Here is a 21,146-nt window from a genome sequence, read left to right as displayed (position 1 = left end):
AACAGAAATGTTCTAGAAGGAAGAAAGAACACTTAGTATAAGGGCTAAAAAATGTACATACCATTTTCATAATAAAAAGCAAGGCTAGAGCAAGTCTGTGAGATAGGAACATGAATTTAATCTATGCTCTCATTACAGCACGTGCCTTTCATGGCATCTGTCATTCTTATTTGTTCCAAGTCTGCCTTCCCCACTAGATTAGAACTATGCTTGACTTCACAAGATTGTATAACCTGGCATATAAGAGGTCTGGTATATAAGAGGAGCTCATTAACTATTTCTTGATTATATGTTAGGCAGTAGCAGATGCAAAGCAAGGGCTATGAAGGGTATCTGTACTAGTTCCCCAAAGCATTCATTTGTTACTTCATACTTGCATGGATCACATTCCCAGCTAAGTTCAACGTCAGCTAGATCCTCTGCTTAGAGCATGCAGCTCCAGTCAAGGTGTAAGCAAGCTCAGTTCTTCTTTGGGAGCTCCTCTGGGAAATAACCCCTTTCCAAGCTCACTTAGACTCCTAGCAGAATTGAGGTGATAGGACTGAGGGTCCTAGTGATTCAATTCTTGACTGAAACATCACAAAAGGCACCTTATCAATATAGCTGTTCATTTATAATACCAGCATTGAGTCTCTGGTGAAAGACTGCTCAGAGGACCAAGAAGTCTTCCTTTTCTTTTGAGAAAAAGTCTCATATAACCTAGGCTAGCTTCAAACTCACTATGCAGCTGAAGATGACCTTCAATTTCTAATCCTCCTGCCTCCACCTCCTAAGTGCTAGATTACAGGCATGCACCAATTTCACCTGATTTATGTGGTGCTAGGGATTAAACCCAGAGTTCATGCATGTCAGGCACTCTACTAACTGAGCTACATGTTCTAAAGCATCATGTAATCATATGCTACCCTCTATCTCTAGCTTCTTATCACTCTTTTCAAGGCTATCAACAAGCTCTTTTTTAAAAAAAAATCTATTTGGCAAAAAATATTTACACGGACACTCTGAAGTTCTACATTTTATACATAATAGTTCTAGGATTTTACATGTAACCATGAAAACCAGCCAGGCGGTGGTGGCGCACGCCTTTAATCCCAGCACTCTGGAGGCAGAGGCAGGCGGATCTCTGTGAGCTTGAGGCCAGTCTGGTCTACAGAGTGAGTTCCAGAACAGGCAGGACTACACAGAGAAACCTTGTCTCAAAAAAACCAAAAAAATAAATAAAAGAAAAAAAAAACCAATGATGTTAAGATGTATTCAACCTAGTAAGTAGGAAAGTAAACAGTAACACCAAAAGAATGACCAGCTGTAGATACTAAAGCAAGCCTAACAGAATCAAGAAATAGAAGTCAAATTCAATAAAGGGGCATACAGAATGCAAGGCAGGCCAGAACACTGTTAGCTGAGACACTAAGCAGGTGAAGGTAGTTGTCACAGTAAGCCTGGTGACTTGAGTTCCAACCCCAAAATGTTACATCTATTCACATGTAAATGTGAAAAGGAGAACAGACTTTACAAAGTTGAGGCAGACAGAGTGGCAAGATGGTTGCAGACTTCACACAGCATTTCCCATTCTTCTGCTATGCTCACCAGTAGAGAAGATGCTTTGTCTCAGTTCATACTCTTGCTGCCGAAGGTCTTGTATCAAAGTGGCCCGCCTATATCAGTGGAGTAGGGGAGCAGATGAGGCACTGTGGCAAGTGAACCCTCATATATACACACCACCAGCACTACAACAATAATTTTTTAAAATGAACACCAATGATTACCTTAAAGACAAAAGGTTTTCCATTCTTTCTCCTTTACCTTGTTACTAACTCTACTCAAGATACACACTTTTTACAGCTGTTCTTACAGAGTTAGGTAGGTCCTCTAGTTGAGACTTCAATATTCACCCCAAATTTAGTATTAACAAAGCCAGAAAACAACACCAACTAAGCATACACTAACACTGGCATTTCTGTCTGCCTTTTATTATTATCTCTGCCACCTAGCGGCAGGATCAAAAACCCAAGGAAGCCAGACTTCACAAATAGCTTCATTAAGTACACAGAGGGTGGGGAAAAAAGCCTGCTTTATTTCAGTATGGCTACAAAAGGAATTTTAAACGCACTTGCACCAGCTGACATCTTCAGTCAAGTTTATAACTTAAGATATGGAAATCAAAGAAAAGTATGCCAAAACAAGAATGTACAGCAGAGGACTACCAATGATGCGTGAGAAAGAACTTCAGGGCTATAGTGATAGCTCAGCAGTTAAGAGCACTGACTGCTTTTTCAGAGGTACTGAGTTCAATTCTCAGTACTCAAACGATGGCTCACAACCACCTGTAATGAGATCTGATGACACCTTCTGATGTCATGGCAAGGACACACACAGGTAGAACACTGTATACATAATATAACATAAAAAAAGAAAAGAAAAAAACTTTAAATCAAGGGACCAAACAGTCATTGCTGTACCACCATAAATGTCCTCAGTGGAGCACAGGCACTTGGCCCTGAGATGATGCTCCCCAACTCCACTGACAGGCGGGCCACTTTGATACAAGACCTTCGGCAGCAAGAGTATGTAGTGAGACAAAGCATCTTCTCTACTGATGAGTACAGCAGGAGAAAGGATTGTGTAAAGTCTGCAATGATCTTGCCACTCTCCTTTAAGTCACCCTCATTCTTCTCCCTCAAAGTGATGTGTGCAATCGGATAACACAGCAAACTTCACAACACATATTAACCACAAATAAGGGCCCTGTCTCAAACCCATCTGATAATATCTGCTTTAACTGTCTGCCGCCAATTCCCCTGGAAGTGGACAATCTCTCTGAACTATCAACGACATGAGGTTTGTTCTGTTTTGAGAGAGGCTCTTCCTCTGAGGCCAATTTGGCCTCAAACTCGGGATACTCCCTCCTCAGCCTCCAAAGTGCTGGGATTACATGTACATCCCAGCACACCTGGCTATAATGAACATTAAAAAAACAAAAAAAACAAAAAAACCAAAAACTAACAGGAGGCTGGTAAGATGGCTCAGAGGATGGAAACCACATGATAGAATGAGAATGGACTCTGGCAGGTCGTCCTCCAACTTCTATCTGTGTGCCATGGCATATAAACCTCCCATCCCCACATTAAATAATTAAAAAAAAAACTAATTGGTAAAAAATAATGAAAAGTTAGTAAGAACTAAAATTGAAATATCCAAATAAGATATGCTATTATATGAACAAAAAAAAATTAGTACATATAAAAATGAATATTTGATTCTATCCAGTGAGCTCTGCTCAGCTAAGTCCAATATAGACTAAATCAAAAACTTAAGATATAGGAAAGATTGTGTTTTTTATTATACATACAATAATTATTAAATATACATACAATATTTATGAAATAGGATTTGCTACAAACATGTTATAGAAATCTCCAATACTACTTTAGACACAATTATTTATTATACCACATAAACAGGCTTTCCAACTAATCAGCTATATGTATAAAATGTATTTGTATACATATAAAATATGCATAAACCAGGAAATAAATTCATCTGCTATAGAAATAAGATATACGGCAAACATGATCTAAAGTAATAATGTCCCATGATCTACATTTGCTATGATAAAAGTGGTTTGGTCAACTAAAACTCGAAAGCAAAATGAACATCATTTTACAAGAAATACTCTGGTGGGGGTGGGGCAGTAACAAGGGATAAACTAAAGGTTGGCATACACAGAAGAAGGCAATGTATACAGGCCTTCTTGGACATTTTAGTTCTCAAGACCTAAGAGGAGGCATATTCATAAGCTGACATCCTTAAATACATCTGTGTTTTAATACTCAACTTGGACACCAAGACAAAGGCTCACTTACTGAATTTTGTTTTACAAATGGCCCATACTATACTCAACATGGTGGAATTTGGCATTTTTTTTTTTTTGCCAAATTACTTGACACCGATAATTTGTCTAGGTAACAGGGTCGCAGTCTTACTGTATTTAGTTTTCTGATAAGAGTAATTAATGCTTTATGACCTTTAAGTCAAAGAGCAAATAATGAACAAAAGCTTCTACAGGCAATGATGGGAGCCACTGGTAGATAGCATTCCCAGATCAGACTTGGTCTCATTAAGTTGTTCAGCCCTTGAGACTCTCGAGAACCAGGATTACACACATTTACCACACCAAGCACTTGAATCAAAGCCCCAAGAAGCTGTGTATCCACTACAAGTACAAATCCTTCCAGACTGACAGTAGTGGTACATGCCTGTAATTCCATCAGACAGGGGCAGGCAGATATCTTGAGTTTGAGGCCAGCCTGGTCTACAGAGCTAGTTCCTGGTCAGTCAGGGCTACACAGAGAAACCCTATTTTGACACCCCCTCCCAACCTAAGGGGAAAATAAAAATAATAGAAAACCCTTCCAATGAGAAATGCTGTTTAATTTCTACCTCTGTATTTGGATATTTATTACCTAATTCATTTATCAAGACAAGGTCTCACTACTTAGCCTTGACTAGCAGGGAACTTAACTGTGCAAATCAAGCTGGCCTTGAACACACAAATCCGCCTACCTACTGGTAGGATTAAAGTTTAAATAGGTGTGTGGTGCTGTGTTTGAGTATTAAATTCAAGAAATGTGAGGTGCCATGTTTGCACTAGGCCTACTGGGGTGCTATCAATGTAAAGAACTGAAATAACCAGAAACTACACAAACAAATCTTCCTAATTTGAGAGCAGAGAGGAAGTGTCTACAAATATATTTGTCCAGGCATGAAAGAAAGCAGTTTCATTTCCCTCAAAGCTTTGCATTTTGGACATCAATTCTGCTCACTGGTGTACTCACTTCTGAAGTAACTCAGTTTTGTTTGGTACCTATCTACAGCAATCTAAGAACATAGGGAAAACATTTGAACACTCACTGAATTTCTGAAGTTTATGTTATTTTGAAACTATTTTGGCCACAACACTTGAGAACCTTAATTTCCATGCTAAAGTATGAAAGTAGAGGTAGGCAAAAGAATCTCCAGTATGAGCCAAACCCTTCATCCTCTGAAAACTCAGCACACCCTCAGAAAGAACACTGACTGATAGTAATTAGCCAGGCAATGGGAAACAAGTATGCAAGTTCATGCAGAGACTGATCCAAATGAATAACTCAGAAGGAAAAACCACGAAATAAGGTGAACAATGCTGGAGAAGAACACTTGGAGCTCAATGTACTGGTTCTAGAGCCATCAATTCTCCAGCAACACCTGTCTTTGGCATACTCCTAACAAAATGTCACAGGCTGATTAATCAGAAGTTTTTTTAAGCCTTGACCTCTTTTGAGAAAGTATATAATAGGTTGATGGACACCTAACTGTATTCCTTTGCAAACACCATTCTTTAAAACAAAATGTCATCTTTGGGAGCTATCTGACTTCAAGAATACATTCTTTTAATATACACTAACTACAGCACATCTGTGAAGTAGGGAATAAAATGTTGTTAAATTACAAGCTGAAATAAAATATCCACAAATTTAGCCTCAATTTAGTATAGAGTGATACATATATGTAAATAAATGTGCATATATGAAGCCTCTTATTAAACCATTAAGAAAAAGACAATTTTAGAAACTGGTTAGGGCCAAACACGGTGATGTATGCCTATACAGGAGATATATACGACCTCTTTTGGGAAACTGGGCAGGAGAAAGCAGTCTGAGTTATACAGCAAGACCCTGTCTTAAATATAAGCAAATAAAAGACAAATAAAAAACTCAAAGTGGCCAAAGTTAGATTAAAATGATAAAGATATTGTGGTAAATTTCTAAAGATAATCTCAAATAATTCTGCACCTCTATGTGAATGTCCTCTTTTGACACTGAGGTAGGCCTATGTCATCTGAACTGTAAAATATTCAGGAACTGATACAGTTCACTCCAAGTCGCCAGACCGCTTTTCCCATACTGGGATTCTCTCTTGAAGCCCAGGAGCCATGCAGTGAGGCAACTGAAGTAACAACACAAAAGAGGCAAAGCTCTGACTAATGAAGTCAAAGTTCCCGGATCTCACCAAAGCCCAGGCATCTGAGGCATTCTAGTCCCAGCTGGTGTACAGTCTGTGGAGACAACTACAATCTTCTCATACAGGTTGATACAAGTGCTGGCTGCTTGTGTTATCAAGTTCTGAGATGGTATCTTTATAGATAGTTGAAATGTAATAAAATGTTAGCTCAGGTACACAGCTATCAAACATACATATGCATATATTGGAAAAGTGTTATCATAATAAAAAATTAGAGCCCCCAAATTCATTACCTAGTAAATGCAAAACTCCAAGTCAAAATAAAACATGTGTAAGTAAGATTATTGTCTGATGTGGCAGCACACACTTTTAATCCTGGCATTTGCAAAGGTGGGCAGATATGTGAGTTAAAGGCCAGCCTGATCTACATACCCAGTTCCAGGACAGCCAGGGCTACAGTGAGTCCCTGACACAGTACTTTTAAGAGAGAAGGCTATCTCTTAAAACTCCAAAACTTACCAATATGCTCTTTACAGATAAAAGTGGGCTTTTTCTGTTTATAAAGGCAGCGATGGAAATGAGGGCTGGAGAGGTGGTTCAGCAGCTAAAAATATTGTTCTTGCAAAAACCAAGGTTCAGTTCGTAGTACCCACATCAAGTGGCTCACAACCACTGTAACTTCAGCTATTCATTCTCTTCTAGACTTTGTGGACACCTACACTCAGGTGCACATACCCCTGACAAATGCATATATGTATAATCAAAAATAAAATCTGTTTTAAAAGTCAGAATGGTTTCCTAGTTGCAGCAGGAAAAATAAGAAGACAGGCTGGATAAGAAACATGTAAATATGAAGATGGCCATGTCCTCATTCTGCAGCCACTAGGTAGAATCCCAATGTCATCACAATTATACAGAGTACACATATTCCATTTATGTGCATGTTACATTTTAAATGCCCCTCCATTTATTAGCAATGTCATATATTGTGACTCAAGCTAAATAGATCTAACTAATATCACTTAAATGATGTAAATGCTTTTTAAATATCCAAAGTGATTTTATTTAAAAAGGAAACCCTTCTGTACAAAAGCTGTTTATATTAAGCACGTTAGGTCCAGTAAATTACTTTAACAACTGAAACAATCTTAAATGGTGAGAAAAATGTCTCCCTTTTAAGGAAATAACTGACTCAATTAAGCAACCATAAATAAATAGCTGTTTTTTTAAATTAGTTACTCAAGCTCATTTTTTCTACTTTGAACATATGACTGGCCTTTAACTATGTTAAGATTAGATTTATTTCATTTATCTCACATGGTTTCATTATCATGTTTCTCCTTCAAAGGCCAGAAATCTGGGTGGCATATTAAAATAAAAGCCTCCCTTAGATAAAGTCTAGAGTAAAACTGTCATGGGACTCAAGTTACACTTCTATGGGACAGGATTATTAAGTTTTTAAAAAGTCAGTGCACACACAACGATGGTTAAGTATTGAACAAATTACTGCTGTCGTCATCCTTTTGCTGTGCTGGGGACTAAAACTGGGGCTGTGCACATATATTAATAGACTTTCTTTTTTAAAGTACATTGATGGAATAAAGAATTTTTTTGAGGCAGATAGTATTATTAAAAAAAAAATAAACCTGTGAGATAATTCCAGGTTTTCAGTTCAAAGACTCGCAGGAATACCTCCATTATGACATGGAATTCAGCAGTGTAATTAAATAACAGACCAATTATTTCTATTAGGGTTTGATTAATAATTTAAAAATGGGCAAGGGTCTCATATTTTGGTTTAACATTTATACACTGATATGTACTATTCAATGACCAGCCTAATAATGAGAAATAGACAAAGCTATTTCCACTTTCATGAAGATGGCAATGAGTATTTTTCATATAGTATCCTTTAATCTCTAAGATGACTTGTAGATTTTAGCTAGTTTTTCTTGTCTAATTCAGTGTTTCTCAACTAATGAGTTAAAACATGAGAAGGAACTGTTTGAGAGTTATTTGTACTCATAAGAAACACTCATACAAGTAAAATTACACTTTCCCTCAAAGTTCTTTTTTCATTTTATTTATATATATTTTTTATGTATGAGTGCTTTGTCTGCATATATATCTGTTCGCACTGCAGAAGAGGGTGTCAGTTCTTATTTTAGATGGCTATGAGCCACCACGTAGTTACCGGGAATTGAACTCAGGACTTCAGCAAAAGCAACCAGTGCTCTTAACCGCCAAGCCATCTTTTTCGAGCCCCCTCAAAGTTCCTTTGCATCCCACTGAATCATTCACCCTTACTGCTAGTGGCCAGCAGTGATGGTCCCAACTGTCTCTTCAAGTAGTACCATTGTGAAAGCGGGTTACAATGTTTACTACATATGACTTTATGGCTACTACAGTCAAACCCAAGAGACTAACTACGTGACCATTATCACCAAAACAAGAGGTACAGTTTAAGACCAAGTTAATTTTTAAAGAGGTACAGTTAAAGACAAAAGGCTCTTCACACTCGCTGAGCATTCACCACACCCTAATACTGTAAAATACTGCAGGGAGAATACAAATGATATTCTTGAATGAAGGGATGTTTTTTCTGTGTTCTTATTCAAATGAGCATTGAAATCCAAATAACAAAAAAAACAAAAACATGGTCTCCTTGAGTATTTTTACTTTACAGACGTGAAACTTCAAAAAATGGCTTCAGCCTGTTTAGTCAACTGCATAGTTCTCAGTGAAGTTTAATGAAAGACTGTTTTATAATGTTATTATTAGAGCCAATACCAATTAACTTCTCACATGAGGCAAATAAATGGCTATCAGATTATTTTCCAGAAAAAAGTGTGTCTGGCATGTTTCATTACATAAGACATTTCAGGAGAGGATCTCCACTTGGGGATTCATACAAGAGGACTGATGATCAGGGGCATTAAAAGGGGCTTCTATCATCACACTGAACCCATTACCCAAGTGGAGACTAATTCAAGGCATTTACATCATTCCATGCCACACTCTGAATGGTGTCTGAGATGATGAGATAGGATAAACAACTCTCTTAGGCTATCTGGCTTAAGTTTTAAAGTTTGGATTATAGAACTCAAATACTGTCTGGCTCAACTGAGAATTTTAAGAAAGGCAGTTCCAGATTTAAATTTTTCTTCAGCAATGAATTAAGTTTGATGACAGCCCATTATTTGTTCACAAAAGAAATAAACGTTATCCACTCAAGTTGCATGGGTTTTCTAACACACAGCAGAAAACACTACCAAATCTGATCAAAATCATTCTAACCACAAAAGAAAAATGCATGTGAATTTTCTCATTCATTTCACTTAAGAAGGGCTTTCTAATTATAAAAGGAAGCCTTAGCAACTAGAGTCACTTCCCTGATACTATAAAGCATTTGCTCACAGACACCCAATTCTCACAGCCCAATATAGTTCAGGTTCTATATGAAGGCCAATGACCTTTTACCATTCTTTGAATCAACTTTATCCTTGATGATGGTATTTGAGAAACTCTTCCTAATATGCCTCTTTCTCAGTCTACCTGAAGATAAGACACAGTAAACAACCAAGCAAAAACCACTGAACACTAACTAGCTCAACCTTCCTAATGTTGCCACCCTTTAATCCAACCCCTCACACTGTGGCGACCTCCAACCATAAAGTTATTTCCATGCTATTTCATAACTGTAGTTTTGCTATTGTTATGAATCATAATGCAAATATTTGTTTTCCGACAGTATCAGGCAACCCTTGTGCAAGCGCTATTTGATCCATAGGTTGAGAACTGCTGCACTAGAAGAAAACAACCTGGGAAACAGTAAGAGAAGGCAGAGAAGTCATTCAAGATTTTTTATCTACACAAACAAAAGCACACACACACCATCCAAAATTGGGAATTCCTCATAAAACAAAAAACAAACAAACAAACAAAAAAAGACACCAACACACAACAACAGTACATTCTTAGAACTAAATTCTTTCAACTCAATACCAACACCCTGTCTTTCCAGACATAATCACTGTCTGGGACTAAGGAGCTAGCTTCATGGGTAAAAACAAAAAACTGGTGTTCCAGACTGCCAGCACCCATGAAATGCCGGGTGGTTGTGATGGTCTGTTTGTAATTCTACTTTGCTGGGAAGTAGAGGCAAGGAAGGTCCTGGAAAGCTGGCTAACTGGACTAGTTCCATCAGCAAACTCTGGGTTCAAGTGAGAGATCCTGGATCAGTAAGTGCAGCATTGAGTGATTCAAGGAAGACATATGACATCAACTTGCTCACATACAAGTGATCATGCATGTACACATGTGTGCACATACACATACACCAAACTTACTGCTACGCATGGTTCCAGCCAGCACCTGAGAGGGTTTAGGGGAAGGATGTGGTAGTACTGAAGCAGGATGGAGAATTGCAGGCAGTCTGCGCTACCTCACAAGTTCTAGGCCAGCCTGAACTGCATAGTGAAATCCTGTCTGAAATTACAAAAGAATTATCAACCATCCATTCACTTAATTTTAATACACACACACACACACACTCTTTGCTTTGAAAACCAGAAGTTCAAGAAAGTTCACAACCCCAGTTTCACAAAGTAGCTAGGACTGCAGTCATACAGTCCAAACCACTATACCTCCTCCCCCAAAGCCCAGTTCCTGAACAGTTTTTTAAATTGATTCCATTATCATTTGTCTCCAGAAAGGCAATGGAGTGGTATTCCCATGCCCTGCTTCCTGTATCCTCTGAGTCTTCTGAGAGATTCAACCTTTCAAGGGAAAAGGATGACTCCATCTAAAGAGAGTTAGCTTTATGATCATTTGCTATTTAGGGCTCGAGAGATGCCTCAGTGGTTAAGAGCACCGGCTACCCTTCTAAAGGACCTGGGTTCAATTCCCAACACCTATATTGCAATGCAAAACTGTAACTTCTGGATTTTGTGGGCATCAGGTACACACATAGTACACAAACATATATGAAAATAAAACATACATATAAAACAATAAATTATTTTTTTTTAACCAGGCAGTGGTACATGCCTTTAATCCCAGCACTCAGGAGGCAGAGACAGGCGGATCTCTGTGAGTTCAAGGTCAGCCTGGTCTACAAGAGCTAGTTCCAGGACAGGATCCAAAACTACAGAGAAACCTTGTCTCAAAAAAAAAAAAAAAAAACAAAAACAAAAAATTTTAAAGATCAATTGTTATTTCAAGTGAAAAGGAACTTTTCCCTGTCTTTTTTACAGGTACTTCAAGAACATCTCAACGACTGGTGCAATAATTCACTTTCATAAAGATTTCTGGGCACAATCCTTCTTCTGTGCCAGTCCATTTAGCCTCATGCCTTTCTGCAGACAAATGTGGCCAGCAACAAAGGTAATGGACGGTATGCATAATGTACACTTAGGTATGAGTTACTACTCATTTTAATTTTTGTAATGTTGTTGACAACAGTTCACCTTTAACATTAGTACACAGGTGTGTGCGCACACACACACGCTCTCTTTATAAACTGCAGCATTAGATACTGAGAGGAAAGAGCAAGAACTGCCAATATTTTAAGTTAAAACAATCATTTGAAGTCTTTTGTATGTTGAAAGGACTGTCAGCTATAACTTTAAAAAAAAACATACTGGGGAGAAAAGAATGTGTATTTGAGAAGGGTTAATAAGCTTATGCTTAGAAAAGAAACTCATCAGCTTGACTATCAATACTTTAGAATTTTACTAATACAAGTAAAATTTCTTTAACTACTCTGCAAAAACATTTCCCTTTTACTAAGGTTGAACACAAAAAAATAGTTTTATTACTTAACGTCAGTAACAGGCAATTCATACCTACAGATTTTTTTTACATCACAAATTCCAAATTAAACTTTATACAGAAGTCCTGTTTCCACATCTACACTTGAACTATTATTATTTTCAACACCCTCAATTCAAAATGAGTGGTAATAAACAACAACAACAAAAAAACCATCTCATATTCTGAACTTTCAAAAAAACCTCAACATGAAAAGGCTCAACTACCTTTAGGTAGTTTATGCATGCTCCTCAGGTCCTTTTGTCTTGGAAACAAGATAGGTGCCATCTATTTACCTACAGAATTCTGAGTCTACTCTAAAAGCACAGCTGTCCACTCAAAATTCCAACTCTGGAATGACTTAATGCTTCCAAACTCACACTATGAATTTATTTACAAACAAACCTCAGTGGAAATATTCAATTTGACCCTATCTTTTCTTTTTCAAAAGGTCCATTTCTGAAAAATCATTAATCATCTTCAATAACAACAAAACTTAAAACAATGAACTTTTCTTCTTCCCCTACATTAATTATATCAAAATAACTACCTATCATCCAACTAGCAAGCTTACTTTGCTAGAGAGGGCTATGACCAAGCATTTTGATGGGCCAATCTGTTCTCATACAGAACAGACGACTAAGAAACATATGAAGCTGGTGGTGGGGGCAAAACTCTTTAATGCCAGCACTTGGAAGGTAGAGGTCAGGACAGCCACGGCTACACAGAGAAGTCCTGTCTCAGGAAAAAGGGAAAAGAAGCAAATGAAAGACATTTTATTTTAAACCTACCTTAAAGGAGGGGTACAGCAAAAACAGACTTTGTAATCACTTAGACTTGAAAAACACTGAACTAAAACAGTTTGTCTGAAGATTTTGCCCCATTTCCTCCATTCAAAGGTAACTATAAGACTGGAAGACACTGTTAAACTTAGGCAAGCATTACTACTAGGAACATGTTAATGCTTCCTGTAACATTAAGTTCCACAAAGGAAACGTTGTAAATGATATGGTTAACTCACTGAACATGCAGTAACTCACAGATGTGCTTATCTTCAAGTGGTATAAATTTGTATAAATGGACATTAATTTATAAGGTTGAAGATCTATTCCAAAATGTTCAGATGTCTCAAACTAAGAAAGCATTTTCCTAAATACACAAACCATAAAAAGTGGTTAGATCTTTTGGTCAGCCTACAAATGCCAGTTAACAAATATGCTCAAAACACAGGAGCTTCTGGAACAAGTGCCCCATCTCTTCCAACATTTACTCCCACTAGACATTGAGCTCTTTCCTTTTATCCCATGTACTGCCATTTCCATCCATTTTAAGTCCTAGGAAATTATTTGTGGTCAGAAGCAGGTAAAGTGAGAAGCAGGATGTGGCAGGATACACTTGTAATCCCACCTGCCAACCTGGGCTTCATAGTCCTTGCCAAGAAAAGGAAAGGAAGAAAAATTCGTTAAGGTGAGGAAGAGAACCCTTTTCTGAAAGCATAAAAGGTTTAAAAATGAGAAGTATCATCAATCAGAATCAGCAGGGTGACCCAAATCTGACCCCTGTAATATTAGTGTGTATGTTTTCAGGCTGTGTTATTTACATGGCAGTGACAATAGGCTAAACAGCAATACAATTCAAGAGGTCAGACGTTCTACATAAATAAGTCTAATAAAACCAACAATCAACTACTTCAGACTTTCTCTCGAGACAGCAGATTCAGCAAAGCCAGGTCATTTAACAGACATGGCTAATGCACTGGCTTACAGTATACTCAGGTAAAATTACTGACCAAACCTGAAAGGGATGGAATCAGATCCCAACCTGCAGTCCAAGGGAAGAAACAGTTATTTGAACATGCTGAGCTCAGGTTTTACAGAAAACAAATGCGGTCTGGAAAGAAAGTTCTCCTTTATCACGGAGCAGAGGGACCAGGGTAGCATCCTATATCAAGGCACCAACAGTCTCTCCAGATTCTAGAATCTAGAAGGGTGTAAGCACAGTCATAGGCAAAATACATTAACTGGAGAACATAAGTAGTAGGGATGTGACTGTCCACTCTAAAATTCAACTCTCTTGTATGTCGAAACTTACAGCACCATCATTAGCAGAAGGCAGATCTACTGAAATGTGCAGGCTTTGAACGCAAAGCAGCGGCAGTATTGTAGAGCCCTAGACTTTTGTTTTAGAGAGAAAGTGAAATGAGACTTGGTCACTCAAGTAACATGAGCCTTGTAGAAAGTTAATTCTGGGAACACAGGTATACTGGTGAACAGGAAGACAGTACAATGAAAAATATTTTAATAATTTTTCTACACACTCAGCACTAAGACTGGAGGTCAGGCAGAGATAGGCTGTCAAGTTACTTCAACATCCATAGATTCAGAGTCAGAGAAGAAACATTTTATTTCTAACGCTTGGTGGACAACCGTCTTCGTGCAAACTGCTCACGACATCGAAAGGCATACGGTCCCCCAGTTTGGCCCTAAAGAAAAGAAACCCTCAAGGAAACGATGCTAACTGCTTCGGGATTTATCATATATATGCTTCATGGAATTCCTGACTACTCCTATGAGAGGGTTACAGTGACTGCAAGTAGGGCAGGTGCAAAGACACCTTCAAAACCAGCCACTCAAGCACTTCCCAATACATACAGGTGCTTCTAACTCAGGAGGGTCCCAGAAGTTCTCGGCTAGCAAGTGTAGATAGACCGCAACATTAGTGGTGGTGTGATCCTGATTGGATGCAGCTGGACTGCTGCTGCTAATGATTTCACAGTCAGAGGGTTTTAAGACCTGGGAAGCTTTGTGTTTTAAAACTACATCCTTTTCAAAAATGGGACCAACAGTTTTTTGGTTTTCTTTTTTTGTCATCTGTAAAGTGAAGAAAAACATGGGAGACCTCAAAAGACAGGAAGCAGTCCCCAAGTCATAAACAGCTTACTTTCCAAGGCTTGCCCTAATTAACCTATTTACACCACAGTTTCTGAGGAAAAAACATTCCTTGTCCTCTAAAACTCAGTCCTAACAAAACAGAAAAAGATGTGTGTGTAGACAAGATCTACTATGCAAGAATGGGACAGTGTGCCCCAGGGTGCCCAGTTTCTGCTGCCTTTTTGGTAACTGTAGCTAAAACCTAAATTCTCTCTAGAAGTCCCTCAAAAGCAGTGCAGGTGGAGCAAGGGACTCTCCTCACAGAGTACACTAATGGAGGGAGCTACCACAGTCTGTCAGAAGCTAACAGCAAAGCAAGTTGTTCACAATCACAGAGAAACTATGCAAGAACTAATACTATTTCAGATAAAAAGATAAAAGTTAGATGCTGTTAAACTAGTTGGTCAATCAAAGCTTGGCACCTACAGAACACTCTCAACTGCTTCCTGGAATCGCACCAACTCAACCGAGAAGGGAGGAAATCACTAGCATGAAAAGGTGATATTATAACCCAAAAATGTTGCCAAGTTCTCAAAATGACACTTAATTAAAAACCCTTACATACTACACCTCTTAGAGCAGTTCCTAAGTTTTATAACTTGGGTAACAAAGATACTAAGTGCAAGTTGGTAACAAGTCATTTTTGGCAGCTACCCAAAGTCTCACACAATTCAAGAGTTACTGTAAAATTTATAGGAGCAGCTCACAATCAAACAGCCTTTCACAGAAAGAATGCAGAAATGGAAGGGGAGGGGGCTGAAGGAGGCAGGCCAGAATAAATTGGTTTGTGGCAACAGTCAGAACATTTAAATATTACCAAAGGTTGTCCTCATTGCTGCATGGTAATCTGAGCCACTTTCAAGGTAGTACGAGACACTGGGGTTATTACTAGTTTTGGAGAAAAACTGTTTCAAGTCAAAAGTAATGACAGGCAACAGGCAATCTACACAACCTCCCTTGTAAATATTTTTTCAGGAACGATTATGAGATGGAAGAATGAATGGCATGCCTAACGTTAACAACTATGAAAAGAAAAACTAAGGTGAGATTCTTATGGACAAGTCTCCAAGCAGGGACAATTTCTTTATTACCTCTATCTACTTGCTAATTAGAATACTCTAAAATCAAGAGCATAAACATTAAGAATAAACAAAGATTAACACCACCAAAGGTAGATGGGATAGCTAAGTTTAGTAGTCCTGAGCTGTGGACACTTGCAGATCAGAATATATGAATGAAAATTCAAATGTAACAGATCCAGATGAAAGACAAATATATCTAAAACGTGTTTCCGTACATAGCAGAATAGGAACAAAATGTCTTCATGAGAATGAAGTTATGCTCTCAAATTGTGCTTTGGAACTGAAGATATGTTTCTTATTCATTTTCTAATAGCATATCTGTTTTTTAAAGCAATCTAAGCCTTCTCATTATATTATGCAGTTTTACTGGAGACTGACTTGATGCAGACTTATAACCCCCCTTCAAAATAAGGATGAAAATGACCCCTCCCCCAATCACCTCATCATTTAGTTTAGTAGTGCATTTGTCTACAGTTTCTGAGTAACCCTTAAGCAGTTAACAGACTTTTATTTATGAAAATATTACTTTCTGGAAATATATTTGGAAACATTTCCCTTTTAAAAAAAAAAAACACAAAAACGTTTGGTCAATCAGCCACCCTGTTCTATCTTCATCTTAAAAGACACAACTTTCTCTTTTCATATGTTCAGTAATTCTAGTGGTTTTCATTTCTGGTCTCAATTTCATTTTTAATCTAATTGCTTAAGTGTTTCAAAAGAATACCCTATCCAGTTAGTAATACTTTACAAATATTCTTAGGTTTATATGTTATTCACATCAATATGTGATTCCAAATAAAATAATGGCCATTTTAATGGCTAAACTAATGTTAGAAAAAAAAACGAAACCTCTAAAATGGGACGAAAACATCTCACAGAAGGCTGTCACCGTAATTGTTTCTCTAAACACAATTTTCCTTGAGTAGGCCCCTCTGGTGTTTAATAAATGTTGCAGCATAAATATTTTTCTTAAAGCACAATTTAAATCTTAACATATAAGCCCCCCACAAAAACTTATTTATTACCTATTTATTTGCTCTTAAGAAGATTCTCTGTGCATTTCAAATGGGAGGACAAATACTCTAACGTTTAATTAGGTCTAATTACAAGTAAGATTAATTCAAGGTTGATAGGGCAGCCCGCCGAATAAACTAAAGAGGCACACACACTGTTTCTCTCAGATGGGAAAAAAAAAACTTCACTCAGGTTGGGCCAGCGGGGAGAAAGTTAAAGTAATCTTCCCTTCTAGGTAACTCGGGGTTCCGAGTGGGGTAATTCCTAAACCCAAGGCCAGGCAGTGCCGTGCAACTCCGGCACGACGATCTAGCGCTCCCAGCAGCTCGGTTCTGAGCGTTCCCTTCTCCACCTTCCTGCACAGACCAATAAAGGAACTCACGCAACGCTGTCGGATGCTGTGGTAACACCGAGGGCGAGAGTTCGGCTAACAGAATAACGATCTCGCTCTAAAGAGCAACCCAATACAACTGTGGAAACTGTGGCGTGCCGAGTGCACTTCAGGGCCTTGGGGGGAAAAAAGAGACACTTGAAAATACCTGGTGCGGGAAAAACACGAGCCGCTAGCACCGCGTTTGCTTTCGGGGTAACATTTCCTCCCCTAACCTCTAACACTCCACTCTCCAAGAGAGAAAATAGAGAGAAGGGGAAAGCTTGAAACTGCGGGGCTGAGTGGACGAGGGGTTCCGAGTCACCCCCAGAGGCCAGAAGGCGATCTCGGGGCTGCCCGGAAGGCAGGAATGGGAGAAATAAAATAAAATGTAACAAGGCGCAAAGCTGCGGCGGAGAGGGCGTGGGGAAGGGGCCCCGGGAGGCGGACGAGGCGAGGCGCGGCGCGGGGAAGGGCCGGCCCACGCCGGCGGCCGGGAATCGGGGCTCCGCTCCCGGGCAAACTTCGCCGACCGGGCGGGGGTGAGGGGGCGCGCCCGGCCCGGGCCGCGTGAGAGCGGCTGGAATCGGCGGGGCTCCGGACACGCCGGGAACGGCGCGGCTGCCCGCGCGCGGGGGAAGGGAGGCCACACTCACCACGGGTCGAACTCGTGGATGATGCTCTCGAAGCGGATGACGGCGAAGAGGCGCGAGCTGAAGCCGGCCAGCCAGGCCAGGAAGAGGATGGTGAAGGAGAGCAACGACTGCCACCCGGCCGGCTGCGACAAGCCCCCGGACAGCCCCGCGGGGGGCCCCGGCTTCGGCGCCGCCGCCGCCCTGGACGCGCTCTGGGCTCCGGGCCCGTGGTGCCCGTGGCGGCTGTTCCCCAGAGCCATGAGGCCGCTCCACGGGGACGAGTTAAGGGACGACTTGTGCTTGCTCTCCGGGGCCGAGGGCTCCGCCATGTTGTGCCCCGGCGGCGGGTCTCGCTCGTCCTCCGCGGCCGCCGCCGCCGCCTGGAGCGAGGGGTGCTGGGCGGAGACCCAGAGGAGGAGGAGGAGGAGGGCGACGGCGACGAAAACGAGGAGGAGGAGGCGGAGGCGGAGGAAGAGCTCGGCGCACTCCCGCCCTCAGCACCGCGAGGCCGGGACACTGGGGGTGGAGGAGGAGGCGGCGGCGGCGATCCGGAGTCTCTGCTTCGGCAGCGGCAGCGACCGCCGCGGTCTCAACCCAGAAGGCCCCTGCGCCCCACTAGCCATCCGTGTCCCCCGTGCGGCTGAGGAGGCGGCGGCGGCGGCGGCGAGAGCCGACGGGACGAGGGCGCCAGAGGAGCGGCGGCTCCGAGCGGCAATGACATTCCCTTCCTCACGCCCGCCCCGCCGTGAGGAGCACAAAGGGGGAGGAGCCCCCTGAAGTCCGGGCGGAGCTCAAGACACCTCTGACTCCGCCCCCTCGCCCAACAGGAACTGGCCCCTCCGCCTGTCACAGAGCGACAGGTCCGTTAAGGGGCGGGGCCGGAACGACGGCATACGCCAATAGGAGCGCGAGCGGGGCCCTGGGCGGGGCTTCGGCAGAATGGCCCGCCCTCCGTCCCCCTCGCGGCCTCGCGCCTATTCGCCGCCAGTGGCGGCTACGATTTCATTGTCAGTTGAAAGACGCGGTTTCGCGCGCCGGCCTGCTCGGGGCCCCGCGGGAGGGTGCCTGGAGGTTCGGCTTGCTTCCCCGCGTGGATCCCGACCCAAGGAGCAGGAGACGGTCCCGCGTCCCAGCCGGCCGAAGCGACGCAGAGAGCACCACCCTGCCGGGTACTCGGCGGCCGTGACTTTTAACCCGCTCAGCGGGGAACGCCGCCACGTGACTGGGCGCGCAGGCGCGGTGCGCTGCCCTGGGCGCGTGGGTCCACCCGCTGAGCTGATTGTGCCTAGGTGGCCCGCTCGCCGCTTGCTCTTGTCCCCGTTGTGCTGCGCTGAAATCTTGGAGAGGGCAAATTCGTCCGAGCTGCAGCAAGACGTAGCTAGGCGGACAAATGCATATTTTTAAATTTTTCCTGTTTCTGTGTTTTCCAAGTGCCAAGAAATCCTTTGCAGCTAAATCTTTTGACCGCAAGAATTCATTATTTACACCTGTCCACTTTTTCCAAATTAATTTTTTCTGGACTATATTAGCTGTTGCCCATTTCTCACTTTAAACAAACTAACCGACCAAAGACCCCTATGTATGAACTTTTCCTTGTCCAGGCGGCTTGCTTATACCTTTGCCTTCCTCAACAACTAACTCCCTACACCCACAAAAGCACAAAAGCTGGAGCCGGGTCCTGCTGTGAGAGAAGCCCACAGCAGGTGAAGGGGTTGTTGTAAAACACAAAGACCAGTTAATATTTGATTGGCGTCTAATGTGCATTCACAATTGTCCACCTCGTTAGGTAACACTGGAATTTTTTAAATGTGTGTAAAGGTTTACCTATGTCCTGTAAAACTGCAAAATACAAACTGCATCTCATCGCTCATTGTCAGAGGTTAGGTAAATGAACAAGTGCACCTAATTTGAGGTTGCTTGGAACTAATAGGTCCAGCCACTCCCCCCCACCTGAGGGACTAACTTTGCTGCTATCCTTACAAAAATAAATACTCTTATTAGAGAGAGAATGAAAAGCTTTCCAGAAATAGACTTTCTCACCACCAAGTTAGTATCCAACATTAAGCACCTACATTTTAATGAGATTTGTGGTAGAATATTAACCAACCCTTTTGAACAAAGAGAGGTGACATGCCCTTTCTTGGAGCCAGAAAAGTGCTCATTAGAACTGCAGCATTTATTTTTGCCCGTCTTGCGCGAACCGATGTCCTATCAACCTAAAATAACAGAATTTATCTTGTGACTTTTATTTCAGGCTGCTTGGACAGTTCTGTCTTATTGCAGATGTTCCCTGTTGGGTCTGCCAGTATCTGCTGTTTCCTCCTGGCTGTTTGTTGGCTGGAGGCCTCGTCTGAAAGGCAGTAAAACCTGTGTGGGCCACCCTTTCTACCTCTTAAAGTCAACGTTAATCTTTGTGTGTGAGCGGGCATGTGTGTACTATGGCATGCATATGGAAGTCAAATAACATGCTGGGATGTGGTCCTCTCAGTACACCAGGTTAGCTGGCCTTTGTGCTTCCAGGAATTCTCCAGTCTCTTCCTCCCATCTCACCATAGGAGCATTGGGATTATAGGTATCTGCTATCACATCCAGCCTTTTATGGGCTCTGGGAGTTCAGACTCAAGTCCTCCGACTTGTGTGGCTAATATAAAACGAGCTTATCTGACAATACTGCGGGTCATTGTTGAGAGACATCAGGAGATGCAGGGTCTTGACGTGGCAAGGATGAATGAAGTCCTGTGAAAACATGAGGACCCATGCTGGCCTACAGCAGGAAGAGCATTTAAGTCATCTACAGACATGGCTGCAAACCAAACAAAAATAGTCTATAATAATATGTCTTGGGAACAACAAAGGTCTCAGATAGGCCTTCACCCTTCCTAGAGACATAAAACCGGTATAATACACACTTTTGCCCTGGAGAGAACACATCAGAGGTCGGGCATGTAATTGACAATGACAAATATTGGGTGACTCTTATTGTTCTGTCTGCCAGGGTGGCTGTCTGGTAGCCTCCAATCCCCAGAGAGAAGAGTGAAGCAAAGTGGCAAAAGCCGAGTCATGAGTTTGCACCAGCTTAAATCTCCTGCCAAGATACCGTGGCACAAGATGGTTCTGAAGACATGGCCAGGTACCATCCTGACTAGATTCTCCTCAGATCCGTATGGTAAGTCACTTCACCCCCATGCCTTGGTGTTTGTGGACTATCCCTTCCTAGTACGGTGCTGTTCAGAAAGAGAGAATCAACACATGAAAAGAACTTGAAGCCGTTCCAGGTGCAGAGGGGAGCAGTCGCTCTGTGCTC

At 41.5% G+C, this 21,146-nt stretch overlaps 1 protein-coding gene across 1 annotated transcript in view; it reads right to left on the bottom strand.

Moving 5' to 3' along the window:
- The window catches only part of Stt3b (STT3 oligosaccharyltransferase complex catalytic subunit B), a 72,100-nt gene extending 53,102 nt beyond the window's left edge, over positions 1 to 18,998 (bottom strand). The window contains exon 1 of the mRNA XM_041676972.1: positions 17,864 to 18,998. Within this exon, the coding sequence (XP_041532906.1) occupies positions 17,864 to 18,171 (308 nt within the window). The 5' untranslated portion in view covers positions 18,172 to 18,998. The remainder of the gene's footprint in view (positions 1 to 17,863) is intronic.
- Between the last annotated feature and the right edge of the window lie 2,148 nt (positions 18,999 to 21,146).

This window comes from Microtus oregoni, unplaced genomic scaffold (assembly GCF_018167655.1).
Source record: "Microtus oregoni isolate MIOR12 unplaced genomic scaffold, Mior012 000028F_ref0000031, whole genome shotgun sequence".
In the NCBI taxonomy this organism is placed as follows: domain Eukaryota; kingdom Metazoa; phylum Chordata; class Mammalia; order Rodentia; family Cricetidae; genus Microtus; species Microtus oregoni.
This window is presented reverse-complemented; position numbering and strand designations above follow the sequence as displayed.